Source organism: Mauremys mutica, chromosome 11, assembly GCF_020497125.1.
Source record: "Mauremys mutica isolate MM-2020 ecotype Southern chromosome 11, ASM2049712v1, whole genome shotgun sequence".
NCBI lineage: Eukaryota > Metazoa > Chordata > Testudines > Geoemydidae > Mauremys > Mauremys mutica.
This window is the reverse complement of record NC_059082.1, coordinates 36824625-36843591: the sequence shown is the minus strand read 5'-3', so window position 1 is coordinate 36843591 and position 18967 is coordinate 36824625. Positions and strand designations below refer to the sequence as shown.

The 18967-nt window shown below is 48.5% G+C and overlaps 1 protein-coding gene across 4 annotated transcripts in view; it reads left to right on the top strand.

The window, feature by feature from the left end:
• LINGO1 (leucine rich repeat and Ig domain containing 1) overlaps positions 1-18517 on the top strand; it is a 481986-nt gene extending 463469 nt beyond the window's left edge. For all 4 annotated transcript variants that reach the window (XM_044980007.1, XM_044980006.1, XM_044980008.1 and 1 more), the window contains one exon: positions 14428-18517. In XM_044980007.1, the coding sequence (XP_044835942.1) occupies positions 14440-16281 (1842 nt within the window). In that variant the 5' untranslated portion in view covers positions 14428-14439 and the 3' untranslated portion in view covers positions 16282-18517. The remainder of the gene's footprint in view (positions 1-14427) is intronic.
• The last annotated feature ends 450 nt before the right edge of the window (positions 18518-18967 follow it).

Below are 18967 nucleotides of genomic sequence, written 5' to 3'. Positions count from 1 at the left end.
AAGAGGCCTTTAAGGATGTGCTTTGGAAATCAGCTGGACCTGAGATTCCTTCTTTCTGGCTAGGGATGGTCTTTCTGCTCTATTCTAAAGACTGTTGCATGGAAATCTATTTGTGGGGACATCAGGGTTTGAGTTTTTTGCCCATCTCCTCATTTTGGTCCAGTTTGTGCCCCAGTTTCTCCCTCTAGCTTGCTCCTTCTGGCGGTTTACATGCACAGTGGCTACCTGCCGTCTATGAGAGGAAGAGAGGAATGCACAGCCCTGTCCTTGGGAGGAATCCACAGCCCCACCTTCTACCCCTGAAGAGCAGTATTCCTTTACCCCTGTGAGTCTACATTGGTGGAAAGATGAAGGCTGTGGGCTGGGTCTCCAATCTGGGTCACACTCAGAGCACAGCAGAGCAAATGTGCATTGTACCAGCCACTTCCACAGAACCTAGAGTGAGAGAGAGAGATTTTGTTGCACACAACAAATACTCGTGTAGGCAGCTAGGCCTCCCTGCAGTGTATGATGGGAGATGTGCAGTGCAGGTAGAGCAGAGAGCCGGTTTTCCATGGCAGGCACATTGTGCCATGAACAGAAGATGGTTATCTTTTATAGTAGCATGAAGGTGACAATAAACTCAGTTCTGGTGGCTGGGGACTCTGCTCTTCCAAGAAGGCCTGTTTACATTGGTTGCATTAGAGAAGGCTTCATCCAAAGATTTGTCACTGGCTGGCTTTGGGCATTTATCTGACAATATTCTGGGGTTGCATAGACCAGAGGCATCTCCTTTGATAAACCTCTCTCTCACTGCGGAGTTTTCCTGCCTCCTTTGGCAGCTGAAAGTGGAGTGGGGAGGGAAACATCCCCATGCTACATTAAAGTTTATTCTTGGGGCTCTCAAATCTCGTTCACGACTCTCTCAGTTCTCATCTGCCCATTGAGCAAGGATCCCTTCAAGCAATCTACTAAGATTTCCAGTGACCCAGTCCTTAATTCCAGAGAGTCAGGAACTTAATAGGCTCAGAGGAGTGGGTGGAGTCTGAGGAGTTAAAGAAGGAAAAGACCTAGTCTGCTACTGGAACATGTGCTTGGCCAATGGAGGATTTTCCCATACAGTAGATCATTCTCCAGTGCTTTGTCTAACTTAATTTTGAATGTCTCAAGTGATGGAGCTTCCACCACTTCTCTTGGGAGATTATTCCACAATTGAATGGAGCTCTCCTGTTCTTTGCCTTTGCAAACAGAAAAATCCTGTTCTCCAAACTGTTGCCCAATGCAGAAAATACTGACCCAACAAATGACGCTAGCTTCTGTGGGAGCCAGGGATACGTGATGCTGAACTGAGCTTTTGCTCTCCTGGACCTTGGGACGATGGGGTGGGTGGCTCACTGCCCACTGCACCCTTTTCACATGCCATAAAAGTCTCATTTCTCTCTCACCATCTCACCCCAGAGGTGGGCAGAGCTGCCTTCACAATTACTTATTGATCGCTTGTCAGGATGTTTTCTTTGCTGGTGGGTCACTGAAGCGTGAGCAGCGAGAGAGACGATCTCACTGAGGGAGGGAGAAGGGATCTAAGAAGAGAGCACGCCTCTTGCACCGGAATGTACATTTAAAAACACACAGACCCAGGCTCTGTGCAGAGTGGGGCCAAAAAAACACACTGAGGTTAAGCGGCTTCAATGTCATGCGTGTGAGAGAGAGTTTTCCGCGGAGCAGGCTCCTTCATGGAGCCATGATTCTCATGCCCCACTTGACAGATGATTGGCTCTTTGCCCTCCTTGTTTTAAAACCTCTCTTTGGGCTGGCTCCAGCCCATTACAAAGTAATTGACCCTTTGTGCTACCTTTCCTGCCTGCATCACTCATCTAGCTCTGGCCCCCTGCCCATCCCTTCACACACTGGGCCAGATCCTCAGCAGATGTAAAGCAACATAGCTCCCTTGACTTCCATGGAGAAACCTTTGATTTCCACCAGCTACGGACCTGGCCCAGAGCTTTCCCCTCTGTAGCTCTCACACATCCGGTACCTCTCAACTTCATTGACTTCCTATTCCATCTCCTCTTGCTCTCCTTGTCCTGCCGGTGCTTCGTAATTCCTCCCTCCTTCTGTTCTTATTGATTTTTCATCCCCATGACTGTGTTGTTTAATTCAGTCAAGTGTTTTAGGGAGAACGTCTGTATGGAAGGAGCTAGGCAAACTAGAATCGGGTTGTGTTTCCATAGCAGTCTTGCAACAGGTAGGGAAGTAGTAGTTTGGCAGTCAGGAGAAGACGGATAGAGCTGTGCTGACCCATGCCATTTAGCAGATACAGCTTCTTACCGCATATGCCAGAAGGGGATTGGCATCTTAAATACATCCCCTTGATGTTTTATGGCAACACCCACTCTGTGCATGTGCCTACTGATCAGAAGGGCACTTTAGCAGAAGCTGTAGCAGCTCATGCTTGTAGCTCTGGAGGTCCCTGGTTCAGTCCTTGAGATGGCAGCCAAGATGGCAGCCTCACAATAGCTATTACCATACCAGATCAGATCACTGGTCCATCTAGCCCAGTATCCTGTTTCTTACAGTTGCCAAAACCAGATACATCAGAAGATTGTGCAAAAAATCCATAATGGACAATTATGCAAGAACATGCCTCTGGGGGAAGAGTCTTCCCACCCCAAGCAGTTAGTGGTTGGCTTACAACAGGAAGCATGAGTGTTGCTATCTCTTCTTATTGTTAACTTTCTTTGCACCATTCCTTATTTTGTGTATCTTTGTTGTGTTCCCTCTTATTTATCTCCTTTCTAAAGTAAAAACTCCTGAGCTTTTTGTGCAGAACCATTTCATGCCTCTGAATTTTTTTTGTATTGCTGTTTTCTAAATCTCTCTGTATCTTTTTTTATTTGAGCTAATCAGAACTCAACATACTGATTGGGTTCCCACTGATTTCTATAGTGTGTTCTATTTGCCATCCCATTCATTAAAGATTTTGTTTGGGTTTTGACCGCTGCTACACATTGAGCTACTGACACTTATTGTTTGAATTATAGTAGCACCTGCAAACTTCACATGAGACCAGGGCCCTTGTGCTAGGCACTGTACAAACACAAAGTCAGAGACCGTCTGTGCCCCAGGGAAGCTCACAGTCTAGTAGACAAGACAGACAAAAGATGGGAGGGGAAACTGAGGCACAGGAGGGGAAATGACCTAACCAAGATCATCAGCTGAGCTGGAAATAGAAACCCTATCTCCTGAGCCCCAGTCAAGTGCCTTAGCCACAAGACGACCCTTCTTCTCACCAAATCTTTCCCTTTCCATGGTATGGACCTGTCTCTCTGCCAATATTGAGACAGTGCTGAGGAGTTCTGGGTTTTAGGTTAGAATTTATTTACATTTTCCTTTTATGTGAGAGACTGTTAGATACCAGGTGATAATGGAGGGAGGTGGTGAAAGCGAAGGGCAGGGAGACTAGGGGGAAGAAAGATGGGATGATATAAAGGCAAGATGGGTGAACAGTGGAGGCTCTCCTGGGCGGCTGTATTCTGTTGAATGCTGGCTAGCAGAGCAGCAGGGGTAAATGCCGTATGGACTTTGGAACAGCAGGGGGTGGGTGTTGGAGTAGAAGCAGTCAGCAGAGGAAGAGCAGGCTGGTGGGAGCTGGGAATTTGCTGAAAGGCTCCAGTTTAATCCTATAGAGCACTGGCTTTCTGCAGCCTAAATGGAACATTTAGCCTACCCTGTCTGGAGTCGGGTGCAGTGTGGTCTTCACCTGCTTCAATTAACTGACTCCAAACACACCTTTTGGGCTAGCTGCCTGTTTTCAGCTGTCAGCCGGCTACATATATCTATTGGACGGAAAAGGAGGCGGGGGCGGGGGAGAGAGAGAGTGAGCAAACGAATGATGGAAGCGAAGCGAATGATGGAGAGAGAAGGAAACAGATACAGACGTGTTTGGCAAATTAAAGCTTTTCCCTTTGTTTTGCTGCTTTGCAGTTAGCTACAGGAACACTTAGCGCCAAGCCCGGGGTCTCGAGAAGCAACTCTCTTACCAGCAGGAAATGTTGTTAAATATTTATTTGTAAACCTGGAGTCTTTAGCTCTAAAACATAGTCAAGTTCAATAAAATTTGATGTAGTTGGTGCAGCTGGGAGGAGGCGAGAGGGCTGAAGCTGAGATCCTTGTTTGTTTCTAAACCAAAAATCCAGAGACCTCGGTTAGTCCCACAGCCTTGGGCCCAGGTCAGGACTCTGTGCACTAGTGTCAAGATTCACAGTCCTGGCACAGTGGGATCTGCTCACCAGTGTATTAGTGCCAAGTTTCAGACCTCCACCCCCTCGAAGCAGTGGGATCAACCAACCCACCCCTCCGAGCTGTAGGACTCATCCAGCTGTGCCCCAGCAAATCCCAGTGACTTTGACGCATTATTTTCTTGCTCAGAAAATGTTTCCCAAAGTCACTGGAGATGCTTGGAGAGTCTCTCATGGGCATCTGGCTCAAGGGTGAACGTCGCACACGCTATAATTTATGATTACCAGATGTTTTTATTAGCTGACTCAGAAATTTCTGTTGTTTCTCTTTTTTTTGAATAATCTTGCTCTGTCAGCTTATCTAAAACCCCACTCCAGATTCCTCCCTGCCTAGAGAAGGCCAAGCTCCTGGCTCCAGGATTCTGATCACGATGAGCGGTAACAATACGGGGTTCCATGGCTGGGACATACAATAACATGGTGATGTCTTCTGCAGAAAAAAAATGACTACGTCACAGAACAGGATTCCCATAAACAGGGATGGGCAAAACTCCAGGGAGCCTGGGGAGTTATGAACCTTGCACACTGGGTTTGTGAAACAAATCTAAGTGCACAAACTGTTTCCCTGGGGTTTTAAACCCTTCTGTTTTCTTTTTCCCTAAGGTGATTTCAGTTGGTTTATTTTTGTTACATCGTGTTTACTTCTTTAGCTACAGGGTCGTCCGTGCTTTCATTATGGGGACCATCCCGCTGACTTCAATTCCATTACTCCTGATTGACAACAGTGTAAATGCCAGCTCAGAATTAGAGCCACCACTTCCTCACCCCACCCAGCCCCAAAAATACCTCTAGGCTGGCACCAGTGGGGAATTATTGATGCTACAGGTATGGCCCAAGTAGAGCTATGCAGATTTATGCCGGCTGAGGACCAGGCCCATTGTACTTAACTTTTCATTTGCATTTTTCTCCCTCTCTGCAACTTTTTCCAAATCTCTTCCCTTTCCAATCCACTTTTACCCTGTTTTTCTCCCCCCCCCCAACCCTGCATCTTCTCCCATTTTTCCCTTTGGCCCAGCTCCTCAGCTGGTGTAAATCAGTGTAGCTGCATTGGCATCTGTCTACCACACTGATTTGCACCCAGCTAAGTAGCTGCCCCTTCATCTTCGATATAGAGAGGTAGAGGTGGGAATTTTCTCTTGGCTCCCTTTCTCCTATGCTTAACATAACCCCAATACCATTCACGCTTGACCTGTGGACCCAGGATGGCCAAATGGGTTTGAAATCAGCCCTGATTATAATACTGACACAGATAATGGTTAAGGACGCATTATGTGCACAGAAAGTGATGTCATGCTGACATAATAGTGCTGATATAAAAATGTGCACAACGTCTCTGCATAACGGGCCAGGGTTTTTCCTCCCATACAATCGTACGCTGGCGGCTGTGAGCCTGCTTCACTGCCACCTGGTGCCGCATTGTCACTTACACCTGGGGAAACTGTACCAGACACAACCAGATCGGAAGCAGGGTGGTATTTTATTCCCACTTTGCACCGGTGTAAGTGACGATGCGAGGTGCCACTTTCCCTGTCCCTGGGACAGCATAGTTATTAGGCCTTTCAAGGTACGTCTGCACAGCAGATGGCAACTGCAGCAGCGAGCACCAGATTAGGGCTCTCAGCCATTGTGCTGCACCTAGCCGTGTAGATGTCTGGGCTCAAGCTGGAACTCAGGCTCTGAAGCCAAGGGATGGGGGTGGGTATCAAAGCCTGAACTCCAGCCTGAACCACAGCATCTACACAGCTGTTTTCAGCACTGTCGCGCAAGCCCAAATCCTTCAACTCGGGCTCTGAGACTTGGTGCCAGGGGCTGTGTAGACCTACCCTCACAGAGCAATTACACAAGACACAGCAAAGGCCTCTCTCTAGGCCCGCAATGAGGGAAAGGGGGGAGGGGGAAAAGAAACCAGTCCAAACCACGAAGAAATCTCCATCTAGATACCTGGACCAGACTCCTTCCTTGGAGGTGCTCTGACCACTTCCCAAGAAAGGGCAACATGTTACACACCTCCTGCTAGATTAACCGCCACCTGCCAAGCAAAGCCAGCCGCTCACCCCTACTGATCCGGGAAGCATCCCTTAGGAGGAATGGATCTTACTTCCAGGGCCAAGTTATGGACAGGGTCACACGCCACCCATCAGGGCAGAGCCATGTCCCTGGACAGTTATCTGCTTGGGGGCGATTCTCCAGTCACTCACACTGGTTTTACACCTGTGGGTCCCAGTGACTTCAGTGGAGTCACCCCAGATTTGCATCAGTGTGAGGTCAAAGTGGTTGGCTCCTGATTCTCCGTTGCTCTGCATTCATCCACCCCTGTGAGGATCTTTACCATGGGGCATTTTGCACCCTTTGGGCACTGGTGTAAGTGACTCACTAGGTGCAGGGAAGCAGGGGTGTTCCAGATCAGAGGGTACATTTGTTAGATTTCACTTTCCCTCATTGAGCAAATTCAAGAGTGCTCCAAACTCTGCCAGATCTTTGCCCCTTCACCCCAGCCTCTTTCCCCTTTCAACATCCCTAGCGCCACAAGCCTCTCATGGCCACGTCCAGCATCCCCGTTATTCTGGTGATTTCAGTTTTTCCTCCTTCAAAAATCTTCAGTTTAATGAAAATATCAGAGCTGATCACATGACTGGGGAGAGCCTACTGCAAACTCCCGGACGGGTCATCCTGCTCAGTTCCTTCTCACCAGGGCATACATGGATCAGATGCAGGCATGGTGAAACAGACGACTCTTCATGCTCTGACACTTCCCTATGTCTGAACCTGGTCCAAAGCCTTGGAGTCAATGGAAAGACACCCACTGATTTAAATGCCCCTAATATGGCAGCCTTTGCAATAGAACAGGGATTGGCAAATCAGCAGCTGTGGCTCAGGTTTGAGATCGTTCATCAATGCCAAGGAATTCCAGCACAGGGGATGATACTGGGGGTCTCCAGTGACTGCTGCATGATCTGGGCTAAGTGGTCAGCATCAGATCATGCAAAAATCTTGATTTTTAGAAGGGGGTTTCTATCACCAGCTCAGCCGTGGAACAGACGTGTTTTGCTCTGAAATGTCCAAAGGTAAATGGGAAACAGAAGTGATTTAAAGCTCATCTTCACTCTATATTTTTCAGTTTATTCCTTGTCTTTATCCCGGGCCTTTTATGTGGCTTCAGCTATTAGCATTACAGATGTTTTTGTCAGGGCTTGTATTTATCATGGATTTAAATTTAGCCCAGAACTAATACTACGTGAGGTGTGTCTATACTTTAATTCTATGCAAGTAGATTTGTCTAGTCTGTAATAATATGCAGATTTTGCTTTGTTCATTTATCATGTTTGCTCATCTTTTTAACTCTTGGCCACCAAAGCCTTAAATTCTACCACTGAAGACTTATTTGGCTGCTGTTGTTTTTCATGGCCACGTTGTATTCTCTGCAGTTACTAGGAGGCTCGGGCAAAGAACGTATAATAATTCCACAACGCCAGGTGTATTTCAGCCTAACCGGGCAAATTCTCCCCTTGTCACCGTGTGGGGCATAGGGCCAGATCCTCAGCTGGTGTAAATCAGCTCCAGTGGATCTCTGCTCGGGAGGAGCCTGGGATGGTTGAATGGTGGAGTTTGTGGAAGGTCAGTACTGAGGTGCGCTGCCAGATCTGTGCCTTTGTACAGGTCAAAGGCTAGAGAATAGTGACCAGGTTGGAAGTCTGAACTAAGTGTATTGACAAAGCTCTGTTGGGTTTAGGAGTGGAACAATAGGCGGTGTCGCAAGCCAAAACCAAGGTTGTTGCCAAAGTTGTTTGCCATATCAGAGCTGTTGCAAATCACGATGAATATACAGGGCCAAATTCACCCCAGGCGTGATTCCATTGACGCTGGTGGAGATACACCACGGAAGAACTTGGCACCTGTTAGAGGAATTCTTGGGGAAGCTCAGATTGTAATATCAAGAGAGCTAGGAGAGATATCACAGCTACCCTACCCATTCCTGCACCTGTCTGAAGCCAGTATTAGCAGTTGCCCAGAAAGGGGACGAGCACAGAAATTTCAGCTAAGAACATATCCAAATAAGGCAGGCAGTTTTTCAGCATAATGAGGTGAAGTCTTTCCAATCTCAGTGCAATTAGACCCTTTCCACTGTGTTTTGTTTTGCATGTAATGTTTTGCTTTTTTATGTCTTTCTCAGCAAGATTGTGTGTACAGGGAATTGGATTCCAAGAGAGATTAACAGAGATGACGGTTAAAGAGAAAGCGCATGCATTTTGAAAGCATGCATTCTGAGCAACGGCACTGCAAAATGTTCCTTTCGCTGCATGTAATGTGGTGCAACAAAGGGTTTAGAGTGGTACCTGCTGCCCCATTTCCAGCAGAGTCGCAGCACATTAGCTGTGATTTTTACATCTTCCTGGAAGATATGGTTTCAGAGGTGCAACGTTTACTCCGGTAGTTGCAAAATAAATAGCACTTTTCGTCTGATGGATATTGCACAAGCATGAAAACAGCTTGTTTAGCCTCCTTGGAATGGGCTCGGGTGGAAGACCTGCTCTGGCTCCCACCCATATGGGAAGAGCCCTGGGGAGATGTTTAGATAGCCACTCACCGTCTGGACGTGTCTCCTTTTGGCTCCCTGGATACCCTTGCTGCCCACTTGCTCAACAAGGGTCCCAGTTTGTCTTGATTACAGGAATATGCTGGGCAAACACACAAGTGCAACTACTAAGGACTCTGCTAATTGGTTATGTCCAGCCCAGTGTCTGGCCACCAGTTGGCAGAGGTAGAAGGCTCCTTGGCTGAGACCTTCACGTCTCTGGTATTGTCCCAGCCTCCGAAGCCAATTACATCCTTCAGGATAGATTCAGGTCTCATCTCTGGGATATCAAATACTGTGCCAGTGTATTTATAACAGTGACCAGCATAGTTGACAATATTGATGATATGCCATGAAGGATGATTAATAATAAATATCCTACATTCATTTAGCAATTTGTGGCCTGATCCAGTTCTCAGTGAAGCCAATGGAAATCTTTCCACTGATCTCAGTGAGCGTTAGATCAACCTGTTAGGAATGATTGCGAAGCTGTTTACAAATTATGTACATACAGGAATCACTTTGCACACCCCTGAAATGCAGTCACCTCTGGGGTGGAACGCATCAGCTGTTCACAGCACCCAGCAACTCTGCACAGCAATCTAGGACAAGAGGTGAAGAATGCTGTATCAAATTGAAACTGTGGGAGGAATTCTGTGGAGCAGACTGTAATTAATACCCCAGTTTGAATTGGGCTAGGACATTACTGTTCTGGTTTATGAGTTGGTGAAGACTGATACATTTATGGATTGCACATCACTTTTCATCCTTGCATTTTGCAAAAAATGTTCAAATCTTTTTTGGAAGGAAGGAAAGTAAGTTATACATGGGACATCTATCTATATAAAATGATGGATATAAACAGAAGCAATGAAACTAATGCACAGAGTATATCCAAGAGCCATAAATAGTGCGAGGCAAAGTAATGCACAGGATATATATAATGCTGGATATAAACTGAACCGGTGAAAGTAATGTGTGGAGTATATTCAGCGATAGCCATAAATAGCATTAGTGAAGGCAATGCAGAGTGTCTATGTAACAATGGATATAAACAGAGCCAGGGGTAGTTGTACATATAATGTACGATATTAATGTGATTTGCGCCTTCATAACAGCTTGAGCAACATAAAAAATAAGTACACCAGAAGCAATGTGACATGCAGCTTCAGCATCCCACTGACAAGGGGATGGGATTGTTTAGGGTTTGAAGGTACAAGCTGCCTTTGCAAAGCCATAACTCCCCCGGAATAACTTTATATAGTGCTCAATGTCTCCCCGGGCCAAGTTTTTCACTAGCTCAGCTCCCTTCATTCATTTAACTTTCAAATTGCTTCTTCCATTCCAGAGCAGGGAGGGCTGGGGGTGAGGAGGGAAGAGCCACTCGACTAGACACAGTCCTTGCAGGGGCTGGTCGATTTGGGGTGTGTCTCCTGCTATCCTGTCAGGGGAAGAGTTACTGTGTTCTTCTTTTCAGAAGAAAACTAGGGTTCAGTATGCCCCAAATCCCACCATGGTCTGGCCCCCTTAAAGACAGTGTTGCCTTGGGGTGCAAACAAGGAACAACTTTCTGGAGTGCAAATGGGTGAGATGGCTACTAGAGACATTAGGACATAAGAATAGCGCCATTTGAATGATTGATGAGGAAGCTGGGGATTGCTTAGGGGAAGGAGGCGTGTGTGTGTGTGTGTGTGTGTGTTTGGGATAGGGTCATTTATATCATTCCATCTGAAATCACTTGAGATCAGATCCTAGGGCAGGGGTGGGCAAATATTTTGGCTGAGGGCCACATCTGCTCTGGGGAAATTGTATGCGGGCCATGAATTTAGGGCTGGGGCGGGGGTTGGGGTGTGGGAGGAGGTGCAGTGTGCAAGAAGGGGCTCAGGGCAAGGGGTTGGTGTGCAGGAGTGGTACAGAAAGGGGTGCAGGGCATTGGGGTGCAGGAGGGGTTTGGGGAATGGGCTCCGGCCTGGCACCACTTACCTCGAGCGGCTCCCGGAAGTGGCCAGCATGTCCAGCAGTGGCTCCTGGGGGTGGAGTGGGGCAGGCGGCTCCACCGCACGCTGCCCTCACCTGCAGATACCACTCCCAAAGCTCCTGCTGGCCACAGTTCCCTGTTCCCAGCCAGTGGGAGCTGCGGGGGGCGGTGCCTGGAGGCGAGGGCAGTGCACGGAGCCCTCTTCCTCCCCCCTCTCCACCCCGAGGGGTCACAGGGATGTGGTGCAGGCCGCTTCCAGGAGCGGCGCGGGGCCAGGGCAAGCAGGGACCCTGCCTTAGCCCCACTGCGCCATGGGGCTGGCAATACCGCGGGCCAGATTGAAAGCCCTGATGGGCCATAGTTTGCCCTCCCCTGTCCTAGGGACAAAGTAGTTAACACCAGCAAAACCCATCCTTGGAAAGCTCTGACCTGCCATGTTTCAGGATCCTTGGTAGTTCTGGTGTTGTGTTGTCATGCTGATGGTGTTTCAGTGTTCAACACTGGCATCATATCCCCAGGCAAAGCTATGTAAGGGCTGGCTCCAGGAGGAAGGCCAGGATTGTAGCAAAACCCACTTCAGATTGACACAACAATTGCATCCTACGGCCTCGTCCCGTTGCGTTCCTTGCAGGCCCAGAAATCAGTACCACTTCTGTCTCTCATCAAAGACTTTTCCCAGGGCCCGTACCACATTGGCCAGGAAATCTACCTGAAATTCCTCTCTCGTGGACCCTTTTTGCTTCAGTGCAGAAATCCGGTTAATTTTCTCATCCTTTCCCTAGTGAATGAAGCCAAGTAAAGGAACAGGTTTAAGATTATGGCAGTTGTTGTTAGCAAGGAGGCCCCAGCAGTGGTGCTCACAGGACATTCCTGGATCTCATGCCTATAGAGTAGATTCTGTTTACACTGCCCTGGTGTTTCATTTGCCAATTCTGCTGCCAGTTTGGGGATGGAAATTCTGAGCCCCTCTTTTGCACCTCTGTTTTCACCCAAGGACTTGCTTTTACATGTAAATACTCCATCCAGAGGTCAGTGGTTTTTTCCCGGACCTCTGTAATCTGATGCAATTAAAAGCAACAGGGAAAAAAGAGACATCAGTGTTTTCACTTTGGATCCCAGAGGCAACAATGGATGCTGAGAGCCATGTTGTGCTTACTTGACACACCCCTTCTCCCCTCCCCCCCCCCCGCCCCGGTCCAGGCGTGGTGACAAAGGGAAAAGGTATTGGGGCATGCTCGCAGACAGGAATCTTCAAGGCAGCATAGTGGATCTAGGTGCCCAGGTCCCCAAAATCCCAGCCTTCGTTTTTAAATGCTTAATGCTAGTTTGTAAGTACAATGTGCCTTTTACCCATGATCGCAGAACACGTTGCAAAGCTGGGTAAATATCATTATTGCCTTTTCGCCGATGGGGAACTAAGGCACAGGAGGGGTTAAGTGACTTGCCCCAGGACGCAGAGAGAGTCAGTGGCAGAGGCAGGAGTAGTCAGGAGTAACTCCACTGGCGTCCATGGGGTAGAGGAGAATCCGTCCCAGAAGAAGATATTGCTTTCTGCTCTAAGTGGAACCTGTTCCTTTCCGTGCTGCCATTCTCTGGGCCTCGACAACTTTGGCTGCTCCACTGGCTGGGTTTTCCCTGTGTCTCTAGTCTGGTCTGAATTCTGCATTCCAGCACCTCTGCATTCAAAAGGCGGTTTTTGTATTCAAGTTCCATCTAAAGGGAGCTGACTCATTTTGAGAACTTAAGGTAGGATGTGTGTGTGCGTGCATAAAACGTTCCCCACTCAGTCATCAAAAGCTGGGGGATGATTTCACCCAGGACTGGCTTGGACAAGTAAATGAATGAAGGCATCAGCACCATGGCTCCGCTTCTTCCACAGGCACCATCTGCACCAAGCCCCTGCCTCTCGCTTTCTTCCCAGCAGACAGTGGGATGGGGGGTGGGGTGCTGCGCTCCTGCCAGAAGGCTGTGTCAGCGGGCAGGATCACGCTTCCTGGTTCCTCAGCACTTCATTAGAGTGTTGCTGGCCGAAGTGCAGGCTCCCTCCTTTTTGTATGCACCTCACCTCCGAACTCTGACTTCATTAGTGGAGACTGTTCTCCTGGCTGGCTCTGAGCAGACTGCAAAACAAGCCGTTAACATAGAGGCCTCTCAGGCCAGGGGTCTCAGGGCACCAGTCAGATCGGGGGTTGGGACAGAGACAGGTTTCAGCCAGTTAACGCCTAAATAATAGACGCTTTTTCAACGTGGGTGGTTTTTTGTCAGATCGCTTTGCCGTGAAAAATTATATTATCAGCTTTCAGGCTTTGTCATCACTCGCAGTCATACAGCATAACCGTTTTACTGAGAAATTCCCCCTGGCCCTACCATGCCCGTCTACAAGAGCCCCAGTTTGAGCAGCAACGTGGCTCACTGGTGAAGGCACTGAGCAGGAGACCTGGGTTCTGGTCTTCACTCAACCACTGACTTGCAGCGTGACCTTGGTCAAGTCACTTACCCTCTCTCTTTCCCCTCCAGCCATTTGTCTGTCTGCTTTCGATTGTAAGTTCTTTGGGACAGCCATTGGCTTTTACTGTGTGTCCATGCAGCACCCAGCACAGCAGACACTGCCACCATAATAATGGGCATCCCCTGCCCTCATCAGGCCAGCTTAGTGACAGGAAGCTGGACTAATTATTGTTTGTTAGCCCAACCTATTGCCAGCCCGGGACAGAAATGTTGACCTCCTTTGCCAGTCCACGTGGATACCAAAAGATCAGTGTGAAAGAGAATTCCCTGCCCAGAGATCCTGTGAATTCAGACACATGGAGCACGCTATTCAAACCCACTGTAGTGACTGAACCACATTCACAACTGCCTAGTTGGTAACTATTGTGGCCACAATTTGGTAATCTGCCTACAGAGAAGGGAGTCCCTGGAGGATGCTGAGAAGACATAAGGAAGAATCCAGGTTGGGGGGCAGGAGTTGGTCTGTGGGGAAATGCAGGTCCTGGCAGGTGCATAGCTAGTAAATGCATGATGAGGCTGTAGGCCTGGAAGCAGAACATGCCAGCTCTGCTACGTAGATCCCCTGATGGCCACTGTCCCACCCTTCCAGGGTGTGAAATTGGACACGGCTGCTAGGGCAAGTACTAAGACCGAGCAAGGAGGGGAGGAAAAATGATGGACGGGGAGAGGAAGTCCAAAGACAACTAAGTGGCTGGACCTCTGGCTGGATAGTATGGGACTGACACTACCCCAGCCAGTGAAATGCTGCTCCCATGCCAGCTCTCCCTGCAGCCCTTCAAGTGTGTGTGTTCTGCCCTCTTAAATGTGCTTCCCTACGTTCTTTGCAGCACAGGTGTGTCTGGCTGCATGCGTGACACTGTAAATGATAGTGTCACCGCGACTACGGTGTATATTGAAATAGCAGGGATGTATTGGGCAGACACGTCTAATATTGACCTGGTATTTCCCCTTTAGTTAATATCAGCACTGACAGGTCAATGAACCTTGACACTGATTCGAACAGAAGTGACCTTTGCCATTCCACTGGCCTTTGTTTGCTAACCTCTGCTGTTGTTCTTTCCTCCCCCTCTTTGTTTTTATGTCGCTTGCAGGTGAGAGATAGGATGATAGCTGGGGAGGTGAGCATGCATAACCCAATTCTGGCCTGCTGGCAGCCTATCCTCCTCCTGATGCTGGGATCCGTCCTCTCCGGCTCTGCCACGGGCTGCCCGCCCCGCTGCGAGTGCTCTGCCCAGGAGCGCTCGGTGCTGTGCCATCGAAAGCGATTCATCGCTGTCCCCGAGGGGATCCCCACTGAGACTCGGCTCCTGGACTTGGGTAAGAACCGAATCAAGACTCTCAACCAGGATGAATTTGCCAACTACCCTCACTTGGAGGAACTGGAGTTAAACGAGAACATTATCAGTGCCATTGAGCCTGGGGCTTTCAACAACCTCTTCAACCTCAGGACTCTGGGTCTCAGGAGTAACCGACTCAAGCTCATCCCCTTGGGGGTGTTTACCGGACTGAGCAATCTTACCAAGCTAGACATTAGTGAGAACAAAATTGTGATCCTCCTAGACTACATGTTCCAGGACTTGTACAACCTGAAGTCTTTGGAGGTTGGGGACAATGACCTGGTCTATATCTCCCACCGGGCCTTTAGTGGCCTCAACAGCTTGGAGCAGCTGACGCTGGAGAAATGCAACTTGACCTCTATCCCCACGGAGGCGCTGTCTCACTTGCACGGCTTGATTGTGCTGAGGCTGCGCCACCTGAACATCAATGCCATCAGGGATTACTCATTTAGGAGGCTCTACAAGCTTAAGGTCCTTGAGATCTCCCATTGGCCCTATCTGGATACCATGACATCCAACTGCCTCTATGGACTGAACCTGACATCCTTGTCCATCACCCACTGCAATCTGACTTCCATCCCTTATGTCTCTGTCAGGCACTTAGTTTATCTCAGGTTCCTGAACCTGTCCTACAACCCCATCCTCACCATTGAGGGCTCCATGTTGCACGACCTGCTTCGGCTGCAGGAGATCCAGCTGGTGGGTGGGCAGCTCACCACCGTGGAGCCCTACGCCTTCAGAGGCCTCAACTACTTGCGCATCTTGAACGTCTCCGGGAACCTGCTGACTACACTGGAGGAATCAGCCTTCCATTCGGTGGGGAACCTGGAGACGCTCATTTTGGATAATAACCCTTTGGCGTGCGACTGCCGGCTGCTTTGGGTTTTCCGACGCCGCTGGAGGTTGAACTTCAACAAGCAGCAGCCCACCTGCTCCACCCCTGAGTTCGTCCAGGGGAAGGAGTTCAAGGACTTCCCCGACGTGCTCCTGCCCAACTATTTCACCTGCCGCCGGGCGCGCATACGGGACCGTAAGCCGCAGCAGATCTTTGTGGATGAGGGCCATACGGTACATTTTATCTGCCGGGCAGATGGGGATCCGCCCCCCACGATCATGTGGCTCTCTCCCAGAAAGCACCTCATCTCTACCAAAACCAGTGGGCGGCTCACCGTCTTTCCCGACGGCACTCTGGAGGTGCGCTATGCCCAGATCCAGGACAATGGCACCTACCTATGCATCGCCAGCAATGCGGGTGGCAATGACACCATGCTGGCGCACCTTCACGTGCGGAGCTACTCCCCAGATTGGCCCCATCAGCCCAACAAGACCTTTGCTTTCATCTCCAACCAACCCAATGAGAGCGATGCCAACAGCACGCGTGCCACCGTGCCTTTCCCCTTTGACATCAAGACTCTGATCATCGCCACCACCATGGGATTCATCTCCTTCCTGGGCGTGGTGCTATTCTGTCTGGTGCTTCTCTTCCTGTGGAGCCGGGGGAAAGGCAACACAAAGCACAACATCGAGATCGAGTATGTGCCACGCAAGTCTGACGCCGGCATCAGCTCTGCTGATGCGCCGCGCAAGTTCAACATGAAAATGATCTAACCCGAAGCAATTTGCAAATAATAAAGTTTTTTTTAAAAACAAAACAAAAGAAGAACGTTGCTACAAACATACCGACCTCTCTCCTCCTCTGAACCACCCCTCCCCTCTCGTTCTAACCCCGCCTCTCCGCACCACCACCTCTTCCACCTCTTTATACCAGGAGAACATTCTGCTGATGTCTCCAGGACTCCCATGTTTGTAAGGAAGTAGTCTGACGGACGCCGGTGTCAGATCTAATGATGAGAGGGGAAAACAAACAAACAAAAAAAGAAAAATAAAAAAAGAAAATAAATCAATAAAAAGTTACGAACTTTCCTCTGTAACTTTGATTTAAATAATTATGGATTTTTATGAAAAAAGTTGAAATAAAAAAAACAACCTCCCTATTTCCTATAGATAGTTGGAATGCAAAATCTTGACTTCTTGATCTGTCCAGTTCTGTATCTGATTGAGTTTTATTTTTCTTCCTCTCCTCTTCTGACTCTCCCCTGAAGGCGGTTCCTAGTGGTCTCAGAAAGAAAAAAACTGGGGCTTCCATCCACACAGCTCCTAGTGCGAGCCAGAGCCCAGTTGCACTGGGGAAAAGGCTGTTGGCTCAGCAGAGAGCAAAGAACAAATTCTGCTGTGACTTGTGCCCTCAGTCACACCTCTGAAGTGAACGGGGTTGCCAGGGGATAAGTACAGCCGGAATTCAGCCCCAAGTGTTGGTGTTCCCTTTTAGATAAAAAGTAAATTATCACCAGTTAGGCTAAGGCCTTTCCCTATGACCAGCTCAAGGTTCGAAGTGCTCTACACCCGTTTCCCATTAGTCCTGGGGAAGCTAGTCAGTATCTGGATTTCAGATCTGCTGTGTCTATATACCAGTAAATAGCCTGTGACTCAGCCGGTTCCCTGGCCAGCAGAATAGCCTCTCTGGGTTTCTCCCCTATGCTAATTGACAAAGGCAAGACTCAGTTAAAACCAAAGACTGGGGAATCTATCAGGGTTAGGTTCCACTGCTCTGAAATGTATCCCAGCTGGGCCTTTCCCTGGAATGCTAGCCTGTGGTTTCCCTGTGACCAACAGGTGGAAGGAGGCCTGTGATTTAATTACTCCATGGGTGTTAGGCAGGGAGAGGGCTCTTTCTCTGCAGCTGTGAGTAATGGAGTTGGTTGAATCCACTGTCAGACAGGGGGCTTGATGCTGCTCTTGCTCTGGCCTCATCCTCCCATAACTCCCCTATCTTCAGCAGAATGACTCCTGATTTGCATGGCTGTACATGGATCAGAGTCAGGCGCAGAGAGCAGATTCCCAGGGTTCTGACTAATGGCATCTCTGCTGCTGTCAGACAGAGAATGGACTTCCTCCAGCTGGACTGGTGCAATCAGACTGAGGAGGGGGAGGTTCCCTGAGCCGAGCTCTGCACTGTTACATCCACACAACCTCTCGTTGACTTTAGTGGTGTGAGGAGGGCAGAAGTTGGTACTGGGGTTGGGATGGAAAGGCTGCGTCACCTACCCCATACTCTAGTACTTGTACTCCTAGACCACCTCTGTTCACCAGAAGGAATCTAGTAGCCAACACATCCACCTATGCCCACCACAGCAGGGAACTCCTTGTCATTCTTTCAGGTTCCCGGAGCCCCATGCTGGTGATGGCTCTCGCAGAATTTTTTTATCTCTGACAGCTGGTAGCCAAACTCGCTCTCAAGCGGTCAGGTATTTGCTGGGCCTTTAGCTTCCAAACAGGCAGGAGATCTTGGCTGGAAGATCTAAATGCTGGTGCCAGGAGGGGGCATGTGAGCAGGGTAGTTTGAGAAGTGGCAGCAGTGGGGTGGGGGTGATGCTAGCTGTTTTCTAGCTATTTAACCTAGACATTTCTCTCCGATGTGCCTGTCACCACGAGTAGCTGGGCACCTAATGGTTCATAGATAGGCTTGGCAGAATTCAAATTTTATTCTTTTATAATTTTGACAGATGATATTGATTATCTTAAGCCTTTTTTTAGATCTTTATCGATTTTTAAATTTTTACAATTGCACAAAATTACAGGGTTTGACTACGTTTCGCTATTTTTAGCCATTTAAATTTTTAATTGCAGAGTCAGGCAATTATTTAACGTCAGTCGCTACTGAGATTTAAAAAGCTAAAGCTTTATAAGCATTAAAACACAAATTGTCACAATCACATGTCAAAATATACTAAATAAATAGCCTTAAATCAACAAATCCCCTCCTCTTTTTAACCGTCCGTTTGCTAGTCCATTTGTAACAAGCCTGATTCAAAAGCCTAAATCACTGGAGTTTCACTCTAAGTTTTCAAGCTGCCTTTTTCTTACTTTGCCTATCTGTACATTTAAAGCATCATCATCAAGGGAAATACTTGTTGCCTCGTTTTGTATGTGTCCAGTGAAATCGACGTTTACTGACATTTACCGATAAAAAAACGAATTCTTCCAAGCCTATTTACACAATAGCATCATTCCCTGGTGCTCGGTGCTAGCAAAGAGTCTCCATTTTCATTGGATATAATTGGGTTATTTTAAAGAAGAAGGGGTATTGAAGAGCCAGTCTGTGCTACAGAAGGTGTGTGCTTCCTCAAGTGATGGTTCCTATATGCATTCCAATAGCGGGTGTGGCTGCACACCATACACCGGAACTGGAAGGGTTTTGTAGCTGTGGCCGTTGACCCGTATAGCCAAATCTTGC